Source organism: Salminus brasiliensis, chromosome 2, assembly GCF_030463535.1.
Source record: "Salminus brasiliensis chromosome 2, fSalBra1.hap2, whole genome shotgun sequence".
In the NCBI taxonomy this organism is placed as follows: Eukaryota; Metazoa; Chordata; class Actinopteri; order Characiformes; family Bryconidae; genus Salminus; species Salminus brasiliensis.
Genome location: NC_132879.1, coordinates 29204204 through 29218492, shown reverse-complemented (window position 1 = coordinate 29218492; position 14289 = coordinate 29204204). Strand labels below are relative to the sequence as shown.

The 14289-nt window shown below is 39.7% G+C and overlaps 1 protein-coding gene across 1 annotated transcript; it reads left to right on the top strand.

Moving 5' to 3' along the window:
- Nucleotides 1-1809: 1809 nt before the first annotated feature.
- cdhr5b (cadherin-related family member 5b) lies at nt 1810-12414 on the top strand. Its single transcript, XM_072673789.1, has 16 exons — nt 1810-1941; nt 3379-3548; nt 3946-4005; nt 4113-4202; nt 4369-4455; nt 4581-4682; nt 6299-6481; nt 7368-7458; nt 7587-7684; nt 8081-8287; nt 8396-8509; nt 8781-8847; nt 9267-9470; nt 9651-9716; nt 10171-10346; nt 11034-12414. The coding sequence occupies exons 1-16, from the start codon at nt 1845-1847 to the stop codon at nt 11550-11552; spliced, it is 2331 nt and encodes a 776-aa protein (XP_072529890.1). The 5' UTR covers nt 1810-1844; the 3' UTR covers nt 11553-12414.
- The last annotated feature ends 1875 nt before the right edge of the window (nt 12415-14289 follow it).

The following is a 14289-nucleotide window of genomic DNA, read 5'->3' as shown; positions in this document are numbered from 1 at the left end:
TGACCAATGAGTGATTCCTTTATCAGTGTTAGAAAACAAACGTTAGCCTTAACACCTAAATATAATTGTAGATGTTTCAGTATTTAGCAAATTCCCTATTTATCTTTATTACAGCTTTAATTCTTTCAGTTGTTTTCCCACCTCTCCAAAGTTTAGTCTGCAGAAGCTGACGTATTTTCTGCTTCTCACCATTCAAGTAACCCAAACAGAAGGGTGAACAGAAACACCTGGTCGATTCTTTCAGACCTGAAGCAAGGATGGAAGGACAGTGTTGGTGTCCTAAACAGGTCCTGCACAGCAGTTAGGGGTCTCATTTGTTCTGTATCTTTCAAACTTTAGGAAACGTTTTTCATTTCATTTCTTTAGGCTTTGTCCTTCCTTATGTAAGTGGATTGTCTCATATCTGATCTCCTCAGAGACACCAACCGAAAAATGAATCACAGTTTTAGTGGAAATTAAATACACAAGGTCTCTGACGTTTTACACAGTACTGCATGGGCAGCTGTGATTCAGGCTTTCAGACAGTGTACTTTCTGTAAAACGTCAGTCATGCTGTCACTCAGTTTGTGAGAGAAACAACAGATAAAACATAGCTGGCACATTTCTCCTGGGTATACTCACAGATAAAGCTTCCAGTAAGACATAAAACACTGAATAGGATGATGACACCCACTGACGCTGCACTGATGACAGCATGGTCTCATGTTTTGCCCAATCCTAGACCAAGGTCATCCTTAATCTATTGTTAAATCAAAGTCTGGTGTTCAGATTCAAGCTTTTATTAATTTTACACTGATCAGCCATAACATTAAGACAGACTACCTAATACTAAGTAAGTCCCCCTTGTGCCACCACAACAGATCTGACCATTCGATGCATGGACTCCTGGCAGCAGATCCTTAAAGTCCTGTAAGTTGTGAGGTGAGGCGCCTCCATGGATCGCATCATGTAGCCTTGGGTGCACATGACTCTACTGCCGGTTTAGCAGGTACTGACTCCTGCATACCAGAAAACCCCTACAAGTCCTGCCTGATGTTTTGGAGATGTTCTGACCCAGTCATTTAGACCTCACAATTTGGTTCTGGTCAAAGTGGCTCGCCCATTTCTCCTGCTTTCCTCACCATCAAGACCTAACTGTTTACATGCTGTCTAACATATCCACCCAATTCCAGATGCCACTGCAGATGGCGATAATCAGTGTTTTGCACATTTGCTAGTATAGAGTATATTGCTCTCCTTTTTGATCTGTTACGCTTGTTTTTGTGCTTCAGAAACCTGAGCTGAAGATGTGGCCACATGCTGCTAAAAAAAGATTCACCACATTTACTGCCATTCAAGGGTCTAAGAGCGAGTGTGCTGATGATAAAATGCTTTGCTTTTCATGTACTGACGAGTATGGAGATAGGGAGTGAATCCTAGATGAGCTCTATCTCTCTTCCTCTCTTTTTGAGACTCTTGACACACGGAGGGACTCTTAAGTCTTCTCTCAGGAGTGGAAATGAATGTAAAACATTATTTGCCTTTCCTTTCTTACTTGATGTAATTAGAGCAGTGCCTGTGTCCTCAGCTACAGATTGAATTGAACAGAGGCTTCTGCCTGTGCGCTCAGGATTTGTCCAACGCCATATCAATTCTCTTCCCATAAATGAGAGTTTATGTGGGGGGAAAGTCCACCATGGACAGTTTTTATAGCCAGTAATGTGCTGATAAGGTCCCATCTCAAAGGTTGGGTCTGAAACCTGTTGCTTCTTCTCTTATCTGCAGCACTGTAAATGTGTTATATGAACAAGGAGCTGATAGAGTGGAGAACTCCTGATGCTCCATATTTTCAGTAGCACTGTTCCATGAAACAAAGACCAATGGATCTAAAGCATCTCAATTTCTTACGCAGAACTGTTTTCTGTGTCCTAGTTCTGTTCTCCATCAACGCTTCTGGTCAACGTAAGTGCTACATGTGCAATGCAATCTGAGGGGGGTGCTTTGTTAGTGTGTGCTTTGCTAAACGACGGAATGATTGGCTTACAGAGATAAGCAATGAAATGTCTGAAATGTTTAGAAAACTGTGAAAGTATTTAAAGTCATGTAAACTTATTGATATCTATGATTTATGTACATTAAGTACATTGATGAAACATCTATAAACGGAACAAATGGTCATCGGATTAAAATGTTCTTAAATGCTGGACTAATGAAATGTGAATAAGGGATTACACTCTTACTGATGATTTGCTCCAGTGACAGAATAATAAGCATGTTACATGACACCTTCTAATGGCAGACATTTATCCTTACATTCGATTGTGATTGTTGAACTTATATGATTTCTAGCCCATTGTATAGATGTCTGGCCAAACAGCCCTTTGTAAACATTTTCTAACAATATACAAAGAATTGACAAAGATTTCAACCCCTGTAAAAGTCATCAGATTTGTCTGGATTATAAACAATCCTTGTTCCATTTAGTATTTATATGAACCAATAAGTGATTGTTTTTATTATTATTATGTAAAATTTAAAAAAATGAAAGCCATAATTAATTATTTGTTTACAGATCTTTTATAAAAAATACTGTTGGCATGTTTACTAGTTGGTAGACCAGCTTTGGCTGCAAGGTCTTTAGATGGACATTGAGGAAGCTCTAACCAGTGAGAGAGAGTTCACCCATTCTTCCCAGGCTGATTTACTCCAGGCTGTTCAGGCAGATGACCACCCCCAATTTGCTAGTGTATGTGTGTGTGTTTACTGCCATGGATGGGTTTAAATACGGAGGTTGAATTCTGTTGCCCTGCTGCAGTTTTCAAATAGAACCACTGAGTCTCGACTGGACTCAAATTTACCCTTGTAGTTGTCTAACCACTCCCTTGGTTACATATCTTCACAATCAATACAGCAGAATTCATCACCTCCAGACAACTTGTGTATGTCTGTAACTTTCTCTCTAGTTTCCTTAGAATGGTCTTTAGATCCATAGTCTGACCAGTGGTGCTTGATTAAAGGGGGTCTTCTTAATGATTCACAGGCATAGCCTAATTGTAAGCCTGTGTCCTCATATGGGTAGTGTCATTTATCTGTGTAAATGTGGAGCTTCCACATCACAGGGGTTGAATATGCAAACAGCATTTTTGTTAGTTAGGATTTTTGTTACATTAAAACAATATCAATTTTAATTTCTTGACTTTTCCTAAAATAAAACACAAAACAGTGCGGTGTCATTTATAGTCTGGATGAATCTGATGACTTTGTGGAATAGGTGGAATTCTTTTGCAAGGCACTGTATGTTGTCCCCTGAGCTTTTACATGTACATGTTCTGCACTGGTGAATAACAGTACCTGTGAGTCTGATATGATTTTATCTCATTTGTTGTCTATTTGCTACAGTGTGCCCACCTCAAACCTCAGTGCTGTTCAATGAGAACAACACTATCGGGGCAGTTGTCACTACAATAACTGTTCAGGATGGGGTGACACTAACTATGAACACAAACCCTTATGGCGCTTTTGGCATTGACGGCAATAACCTTGTGGCAGTTACAGTTCTGGACTATGAGGTAAATATCAATGTTCACCATTTCACCTGTCGTTTGTAACTTACAGCCTATAGCCGTAAAATCATGCCTAACACCAGGTGTGGGCTAGAGGGGTATAAAGCCCCCAGTCATTAAGCTGTGTTCTCTGGAATGATGGATGGTGCTCCATCCAGTTCTTTCGGGATGAGTTGGGGAGTTGGGGATGAGACAGGGTGCTGACCTCACTAATGCTCATGTCGCTAAATCCAATCTGTAAGTCCCTTACAGAAATGCTCCAAAATCTAGCAGAAATCCTTCCCTGGACAGCCGAGACAGTTCCTTTTTAATACCCTTGCCTACACCGAATGTGTAAGTGTCCCAATACTTTTGTCAATATTGTGTATGCTGACATCTCTTTCTTTTAACATGTGTGCCTCAGACCCTCCCTTCTCCCACTCTGCTAGTTTTACTAGATTGCAACAAAGAAGGAGAGCCATCGGTAAGTTTGAGCTTACTAGTATCACATGTTTAAACTATGTGCGGTTTGTGTGGTTTGTGTGGTGTAAGCATGTCAGTGATACCAAAATGTCAAATGCTTCTTTTCAGGCATCTGCACGCATTTTTGTGACTGTACAAAACATCAATGACAACCCTCCAGTGTTCGCACAGAGCCACTATGACCTGTCAGTAGAGGAGGTAAACCTGACACTCATGACAATTCTTGAGAAACAAAAGTGCAAAAAAAAAGAATTACCATTCCTCAGGGCATGTTTACCCGACTGCTGTGTTGCTGTTGTGTGTGAAATAAACACTGAACATGTTCACTGAACATGTGTTTCTCTTTTTTCTCTTTTTTTATTAGCTGTCAGCAATTAATACAAGTATTACAAAAATTGAGGCTACTGACCCTGATAAAGATACACTGTACTACAGCCTTATTTCTCCCATGGTGAGGCCTAAACTGATATTTTCTGGGCATAATAACAGGCCTACACTCATTGAAGCATACCACAATTTAATATGTGTCTAGGCCTAAGAAGACTTTCTCTCTGTAACTTTGTCTCTCTCTCTCAGGATGAATTTGGGCTGCTGTCAAATGTCAACCCAGTAATTCAGGTGAAGAAGGTTCTGGACTATGACACCACTCCAGAAGTCAGTCTGATCCTCTTTGCCCAGGTATGTCTTTGGTCTTGTACCTACAGAAACTGACTTTTAAAAAATGTAAATCTCATGTACATCAGGTCTCGATAGTATAATGATTAGGCCTGCCGCGATAATTACATTATCGACTTATCGTATGATAAATTGACGTGTCCACGATAAGTTTAGCAGACGCCGATAATAGCCAATTGAGGCAGACGCAGGTGGAGGCATGTTAGCTGGCGAACATATTCGAGGCTAATAGGAATTAGCAAAAAAAAAGTTACACAGATCCAGAAAGAAAGTTTGGAGAAATAATTCAAGATGGACTTGGTTTCAAAGCCACATTGCACTGCACCAGTGTGGGAACACTTTGGCTTTGGAGCATGGAGGATGCAGAGGTATTAGATGATGTCAAACATCAGCTTGTGCAAGAGCTACTTAATATGAAAGAAGAAGAAAGAAGTGAAGAAAGTGCCAGTGCTGAAAACGATGACGATGGATCTAAACCTGCAGCACCCAAGAAGAAAAGGCTAAGTGACCTTCTTCAGAAAAGAAGATCTAAACTCACAAGTCTTCAGGGCCAGGCTGTGTCAGTGCCAAAAAGAGTTCAGGCTGACGCAGAGCTAACCAAGTTCATCCAGGAAGAAGTCTTGGATACATCATCTGATCCCTTGATGTAGTGGCGTGATGATCACAGAAGATTTCCAATGATAGCGAAGTTGGCACAAAAATATATGTGCATTTGCGCAACAAGCACCAGCTCAGAGAGAATGTTTAGCACAGCTGGAAATATTGTTACCCCAGAGAGATCCTGTCTCAAGCCAAACAAGGTAAACATGTTGGTGTTCCTTGCTCGGAACTTATCCGATAATTAAAATACACATGTAGGAAGACATCTGGCTTGCCGAAGCACCTGTTACTTTGATGGAGCTAATTACATACACAGTAATATATAGCATATAGATAAATCAGGAAAGAATGTCTCCAAGTGCCTTTCGTTTGTTTACAAAATTGCACTAAGTATTAATCAGAAGAGTTTATTTAAGAGTGTGGCATTTTATTTGTTTTATTTATTTAAGATATTTAAATATTTTATATTGGAATGTTTGGAGTTCAACGTTTGAATGTTCTTATTCTTAATTAAATATTTATTTCATGTTAAAATGGTGTTATTGTATTGCTTTTATATTATTGTTCTGACACATGGCACAAAACAACACTATTGTGTAACACTGTGTAATGCTGCATAATCATTAGTCATTAGTGTGAAAAAACTGTAATATTTTTGATTGATTAGCATATTTGTTTCTGTATATTTCAGCTCATTAGAAAATGTGTTCTTTAGTGGGTGCTCAAAACAGAAGTTGTAGTGTCGGGGGAGCCCAGAAGCAAGAACAAAATTATAGTACCTCTTTAAAATGACAATATTATCGTTTATCGCGATAATTTAGGAGACGATTAATCGTCCAGAAACTTTTGTTATCGTGACAGGCCTAATAATGATTCAAATGAACCGGTTTATCCAATGAACCACAAGGAAACTGTTGAAGCTAATCTAGTGCATTGAAGCTGGTACCATAATGGCCTGTGGAAATGCAGATGTGGCCAAATCACTGTGTCTGACTGTGTCCTTCTTACTGAAATTTCAGGATACAGCTTTTTCGCCACCGGTCACACCTTCTCATACTGCCTCAACTACCATTACAGTCACTATCATAGACATCAACAACCGACCGCCATGGTTCCAACCCTGCACAGAGACCCTTATTGGCATCACAACAATCTGTCTCAACTCAGGATACCAAGGGACAGTTAATCTAACAGAGCAAGCGGTATGTAATCCTCTAAATACGTCCAAATGTGGCACTGTCCATGTGCATTAGACAACAATACCAACAGAAGCAATTCTTTAAAGGGCCAGGGGTTAGTATGTAGTTTTACCAGCTCTAAAGTCTATAGATCAGGACTAAGCTGCCAAAACAGCTTATTTTAAATTTGTTGTTTTAACACTGTCTGATAAAATCATGAAACAAAACAATAATATATAATAGTATAAAAATAAAACACTTGGTATTAATATCACACCTCTCATACACAAGTGTTTTACAACATGAAATTATTTTTAAAATAATAGTGATAAACAAAACTGAAAAAACACCTTGATAACAAATGACAAATGATAACATATTTTCTTAAAGGTCAACCACATTTCTAAGGCATGAATGTATCAAATGTGGCACCCAAATATCAAATATTGACTGTTTTCATTAATGCTGTTTTGGTACTATGACCTGTCCTGAACCCAGATTTAGTTGTTTTTGTTTGTTTGTTTGTTTGTTTGTGACAATAGAGCAAGACTGAAAAGACCTGGTTCCTTGTTTTTTGATTAAGGCCTGACTACAGCAGAGTTAAATAAATAATATACATATATAATATCCAAAACATTTACAATAAGACTATTAAAATTGTCAGAAGGCGATAAAAAAACAGGGGCTGAGGAACACAAATGAACAGTGGTTGTTCAGAGCTCCAAAATATTTATGATGTAGAATGACTTGATTTAAAGATCTGATATACATTATTGCACTTTTAAAAACCACCTTCCGTCTAACGTAGGCCTACTGATAACCAGCAAAGTCATTCAGCATTGCCTGTATTCTCTAATGACAAGTTGTCTAGGTTAATGAATGACAGTTTTCTTCTCTTTTATAATTACAGACTGGTGCTTTGCCGCTGGAACCCGGTCCAGTGCTTGCCATTGATGGAGACAAAGGCAGGAATGAACCAATCAATTACAGAATGCTTACAGGTCAGACAGCAGATCTGATGTTTTATTCATTTTCTTGTTATTATTGTGACCAAATTAGCCTTGTGCACACCTGCTCCAGCCAGCATCTGATGAGTGGATTGACTTATTCAGTCTTTGTCTTTGAATAGGAAATGAGGGTGATATATTCAGTATTAATACAATAAACGGGGACATCACAATGCAGAAGCCAGTGGATGTAGCAGGACCAATTGTACTGACAGTCATGGTAAGACAAAAAAATCCCCCATTTATTAAAATAACATTCTGTTTTGAATGCTGCCTAAAGTCTTCAGTATATATACACTACCCCTCAGTCTGGAATCATTTGTCATGTTAATAATGTTTTGTTTTATAGGCAATTATAATGACTATAATATGTACTGTATATAAATATAGCCTAACAAATGTATTTAATTATCTCAGCCATATTAGAAACATCTACAACTCAACTTTAAAATGCTAGATACTGCTTAAATCATTCTTACAGTTTCATAATGTCTCACTGTAATGGACTACAGTTATTTTTGTTTTACTGAAAACACAGGTTCCAAGTTTTTAAATTAGTATACATCTTGTATGTATTCATATCAGAAGATCTAAACAGCCTTAACACACTCTGCAGGCCTATGAGGAGCAGACCCCGGACATGTTTGCCACTACCACAGTCACACTACAGGTGGTCAGCAAGAGCATGCACCCACCCGTGTTTGTCAAATCCAGTTATGAGGGTTTCATCTCTGAAGATGCAGATGTGGGCAGTCTGGTGCTGGAAGGCAAGACCAGCAACAAACCCTTGCAAGTTCAGGCCACAGATGCAGACTTTGCTAATGTAAGAGTGTGATTTATTTTAGTATTTGTTCATGGTTGAATAGGAATGAGGACAGTAAATATGTTTCTTCACGTGCATCACCTGTTTTTTGATGTGGATCCTTTTTAGGGAATGAATCCCCACATTACATTCGAAGTTCTAGGCAGCAATGACTTTGGAATCACTGCAGAAGGCTTCATACTCATGACACGATCACTTGCTCCAGGCATGACTGAATTACAAGTAAGACTTTTATTTTGAAATTCAACTGGATGATTTTGCTTTAACCTGCAATTCAGTAACCCTAAATTAGTGTTTCCGGTGGCTAACATCATGCTCTGCAAAAGCTGCAATAGCTGGATGATATATTTGAGAATTAGATATGTAGCTTGATGTTCCTTGAGGATGAGAGATTATTGGCCACATATATCATATTGGGTTGTACAATTCAGAGTTCCTTTCGAAATGAAAGCTATTTTAAGATGCTAAAATTGTCCTATTTGTTTTGTCATAGATGCGTGTAGTTGATTCAACCAATGGTGAAGCCAGCACAGCTTCTCTGTCTGTGGAAGTTACTCCAGGTGAGAACAAGGCGAAGCTCACATGCTGCTTATTGTCTATTACCTTCCCTCTCTACAACTGCCTGCAATTACAGCCATAATAGAAACCAAGAAAACAGCTTGATGAAATTACTACTCTATAAATGAGGTAATCTGTAAAGGGTAAAGCGCCCTTTACCCAGTCCAGCTCTATAAGCATAGCAGTGCAGTAATTTACATATAACAGTTAACAATGTTGCTTGCTTGTCAGATTGGAAAATTGCAGGTGTTAAAAAAGCTGGGAAATAAGTATATGGCAATGCTAATGCTGGACAATGTTTATATTTACTCTGTTATAGAAGCTATAACACAATATTGATGTGATTAAAGAAAAATTGTAACCAAGTCCTTGAATCAGACAGATTCAAACAGACTTGATGAGTATTGCTGCTTTCCTTTAGGGGTCCCTACAACCACTACAGATATGCCCACCACAACTACAGACACGATTACAAGCTCTGCTATTACTTCAGAAACGATTACAAGTTCTATTGTAACTACAGACACGTCTGCAGGTACGTCCGTAACCTCAGAAACTGTTACAAGTTCTATTGTAACTACAGACACGTCTGCAGGTACGTCCGTAACCTCGGAAACGGTTACAAGTTCTATTATACCTACAGACACGTCTGCAGGAACTTCCGTAACCTCAGAAACGGTTACAAGTTCTATTGTAACTACAGACACGTCTGCAGGAACTTCCGTAACCCCGGAAACGGTTACAAGTTCTATTGTAACTACAGACACGTCTGCAGGAACTTCCGTAACCCCGGAAACGGTTACAGCACAGACCACCTCCAATCCAGAAACACTTACTACTTTCTCAAGCAGTAATCCCAGTCCTCAAACAGGTACATTCACATAGACGTACATGTTTATGCTAATGCATGCGAGATGTCCATACACAAGCCCAATTATACAGTTCATTTGTAGAGCTGCATTGATTTGTTCTTTTGGAGCACACTGCCTAATTAATGGGTCCTATGGGTTTTCTGCAGGTCATATACCAAGTCAGTTCAGCTGTGCAATGGGTGCCTCCTATTACTACACGCATGATTTTTGCTGCTGCATGCTTGTGAATGTGAACTGCACTGCACTGAACTATTGGGTGCCTCTGGGGTAGATTTTTAGGGGGCATGAAAATCACAGCTCTGTATGATTCAGACTGATAACCAAAATCTTTAGAAATCCAGGGCTGAGAAATCCCCGACCAGGAGTCAAATCATGTCCTGCTGTTTTTGTAATCCTAATCTTATTGTTGTGAAATGGCCTCAGAGTGTCTGCCTGCCCTTACACTTCTTTCAGATGGACTGGTTGGGCCAGTAGGTGACTTCAAGACAGAAGACATGGTAGCTCTGGGGGTCAGTCTGGCTGCCGTGCTGCTCCTCTGCCTGGTGACCATTGGCCTGCTGGTGTACCGCCTCAAACGCCACGATTCAGACTGGAAGAAGCTGTCTGAGGCTAGCATCTTCCGCAGCACGGTAGGCTGTGTATAGTTTAACAAATGTAACCATTTCTTGCGAGATTCTTACAAGAATGAACTTTAAGACCTATCTGTCTCATAGATAGGTATTAAAGTAGTGCATAAACAACTACTTCTTCTTAAATCTGGGATTTAAACTGCCCAAAACGTGGCCCATGTCAAAGTTGGCTTTTGACAACGTTTGATTTGGCTCGTCCTAATTACTCCACCCCTCACCCAATTAGAGAAGAATCTTTATACAAGATGAAGATGCCAAACAACAGCATCTCCAAAATGACCAGGCTTGTGGGGGCTCCTGTCAGCTTTTTGGGAGGAGTGACTCACAACATATATATACAACATGGAACCGTCACAGGTCTTGTAGAGTGTTTTGGTGGCACACAAATGATCTTTAACATATTAGGTCCTAATGTTTTGGCTCATCAGTGTATATAATTTGTCATAATAATAATTATATAAAACATAAAAGTATTGTTTTCTTATTTTGCCCCTTGCCCCATCACAAACATTGCACTTTGGCCTCCCAAGAGAAAAATAATTTTGGACACCATACATCTAAAAGTTAGCAATTATTAAAAATATATTTAATAGTAAAGTTTTATCAGCACATTAAAATACATTTTATTTGTATCTTCAACAATAGTGATAGCATTTCTTATGGTTGTGCTCTCACTGATGCCCATAGCTTACCGGAGGCTCGAATGGGCCTAAAGACGGTGTGCAGTACACCAACGACGGCTTCCAGGATGATGAAGACAAGGGCAGCCTGAACTCCAAGGAAGCAGCGGAGTTGCCTTTACCATTGGGGCCAGGGCTGAACCGCAGTGTGCCAGAAAAGCCGAAGGAAGAGAATAGCGGCCTTGCCCTGCAGGATGGGAGCAGCAAGGACACTGGCTCTCCTCTTTCAGACTCCAGCAGCTTGAGCCCCTCAGACAACACTGACAGTGAGAAGGAAGTGAAGCCTATTCTCACAAAGGAACGGCGCATGGAGGACGGCTACAAAGCAGTGTGGTTTAAACAGGACATCGATCCCAATGTCAAGGAGGAAGTGGTCATCATCCCAGATAGTGGAGAGAAGGATGTCGGTCAAGATGACGATGATGAGGATTCAGAGGACGAGGAAAGTGTTACAGATATGAACAGGTCTACGAGGCATAGGGACTCAGACTCAGAGGACGAAGAAGGCCTGACTTCAGACTTGTAACCTCCTGACTGGAGAGGGAACTATCAGTCAACACTCATCAAACCAATGTTGCACCTTACCTGTGAAGCATCCTCATTTTGAAGAATCATGAAGAGAAAGTCAAGGATGAATTTTTAATATGTTTGCAGTCCAATATGTCTTTGATATAGCTGTTATCGAGGGATTTTAGCACATTTACTGTACAGTTTTGGAATACAAAATAACAGTAAATTGTAAATAGCTGTCTAATATCAGACTAGGAGAGGATGGGGTGAGATGCAAACACATGTTGGTGAATTATTATAGCCACAGCTATGTGTTTTGTAGAGAGGGACAGTCAGAAGGTAATAAATGCCACAATTATGATTTATGAATCTGCACTTGGACCTGACACAGGTGTAATGGTGGTTGCTCTAGCAACCTTTCACTGTGGCCCTATGTTTATGTTTTTTATGGCGTTGCGAGGTGTGAGCTGTGCAGAGCAGCGGATAAGCACCCTTTGGCCTCTAATTGTAAAATCAATACCTAATAATCATACACATCTTATCTCAGAGAAGATGAGCTTTGACCATTAACCTAGGATAAAGCGCCCATATTATGATTCATAGCTTGTCATAGCGCTGCACTATTCAGCACTATGATGTGGTTTCCATGAGACAGACTATTGCACCAATCGCTTAAGAAGCCATTTCAAATTGTCCGTATGGATGTAATACCTACTTGACATTGCATGTTCCTATATACTAGTGCACTGCAGATACTGTTCTGGCACGCTGGGGAATATAAGTATAAGAGTGTCAATTTCAAACTGAAAAGTTGGTCAAATGAAAATCATCCATTAACAGCATGTAAAAACATTAAACTTATTATGGCTGCTCTTGTATATAGATTTGAATAAATTGAGAATATCAATATCAATAATATCATGAATATCATAAAACTTCACTTTTTGACATATTTAATTCTCGTAGTTGTGTTTTTTTTTACTTTGTGTTAAAATGTCATGATAAAAGGACCAATATAAATAAAACATTAATCTACATTAAACTTCTATTGAAAGTTTGAGAGCTTTCTGACTCCTGTAAAATTGCTGTTTGAAAGGTTTTTGCTAGGCAGAAGTTGAATTTCAGACTAAAGAATTGCACTGTGTTTGCACTCTCATTAACACATGGAAAATAATATTTTTTTACAATGTATTTCATGATAATATCATGTATTTCATGATAAGAGATACTCTTCTATTTGGACTAAGCAATACAGGTCAAATATTAACCAAATTGTGTTTTCTATCCTGAATAAAATTAACTTTTCTGCACAACACTGAAGAACTCCTGGAAAAAGATGTGTGATACAAACAAAGATAAAAAAATGTTTTTTCCTTCTGAAAGTTACGTGGACTAAAGGTATCTGGCATCATCATCAGTGTGCTGCTGTTATTCTTAGAGCTAAGAGTGCATCTATGATATATAATAAATTGTTATATGTGTGAATGTTGGGGAAAACCTGTACAATTGAAAGAACGCTTGTGTACCTCGTTGGGCCACCTCTAGCCAGGAAACAAGATGAGGTACAGTTGGGCATTGAGGCACATTTACCCACAGTTGTTGCAGCTAGGCCTGTCGATCCTGTAGGTTGATGAAACTGGTATTCCAGCTTGTCCCATTAAAGCTTGGTTGGCGATAAATCTGGCAACTGGGCAGGACAAGAAAGTGTTGCAGAGACAGATAGAGTGTCTGGCAGAGACATTCCTAGGGAACCCCCATTATCCTGCTGACAAATGCCAGTTGGAAGCCCTGCCATGAAAGGCAACACATGGCTGCAGAATGTCCTGCACATATCGATGAGCTGTTAGTGTCCCTCATGTCATCACTAGTGGTGACCAACTGTCGCATGCGATGGCTCCCAAGATCACACTAGCAGTTGGGGCATTGTGTCGCTCCACAGCAAAGGCAGGAATAAAGCACCCACCAAACTCCAAACTCGACCCATCTTTCCTCGGATTGACTGTACTTCCAGTGCCTTCAGACTATCTACAAAACTGACCGCACTGTTCACTTTTACTGCTTCTTCTATTTGTGACAGAGAAAGAGCTGCTGCAGAAGATTCACAAATACTTTAACACCTGGCAAACAGTCCTCATCCAACCAGACATTTTCTTCAAGCTGGACTGGGTGTATAGAAAATATCATCAGTCAGCGTTAGCGTTAGTTTCATTCCTTCATTTTCTTGATTTGAAGTCTGCAAATTACACAGAGAACTTGCTTTCTTGTAGAAAGGAGCTCCAGGAGGAGATGGGAAATTCTATTGACTTCCTTTTTTAGCAGTACATGTCCTTGTAAAACATATCAAGACAACAGGAATCCAAAATAACCTTGCTTTAGACAAAGACAAACCACATTCACCATTTGTGTTGGACACAGATGGAATCAGGCCTCCACCTTTAACCCATCCATGCAGTAAACACACACACACACTAGTGATATAGTGAGCACACATGCCCGGAACTGTGGGCAGCCATTACTGTGGTACCTGATGACCAGAGATAGTTAAAGGCCTTGCTCAAGGGTCCAACAGTGGCTTGTATGCCAAACCCAGGTATCGAACCCACAACCCTGTCATCAATAGTCTGTGGCTCTAACCTTTTTTTGCGATGGCAAAAGCGCAAAAAGCAAAGGCAGGAATAAAGCACCCACCAAACTCCAAACTCGACCCATCTGTCCTTGGATTCACAAAATATAAACAAAACCTGGATTTGTCG

Excerpts from the sequence above, each read along its gene's own strand:
- cdhr5b (XM_072673789.1), top strand. The coding sequence starts at position 1,845 with ATGAAACAAAGACCAATGGATCTAAAGCATCTCAATTTCTTACGCAGA. Across the intron at positions 4,203-4,368 it reads ATGACCTGTCAGTAGAGGAG|CTGTCAGCAATTAATACAAG; the intron begins GTAAACCTGACA and ends TTTTTTTATTAG. Across the intron at positions 8,510-8,780 it reads CAGGCATGACTGAATTACAA|ATGCGTGTAGTTGATTCAAC; the intron begins GTAAGACTTTTA and ends GTTTTGTCATAG.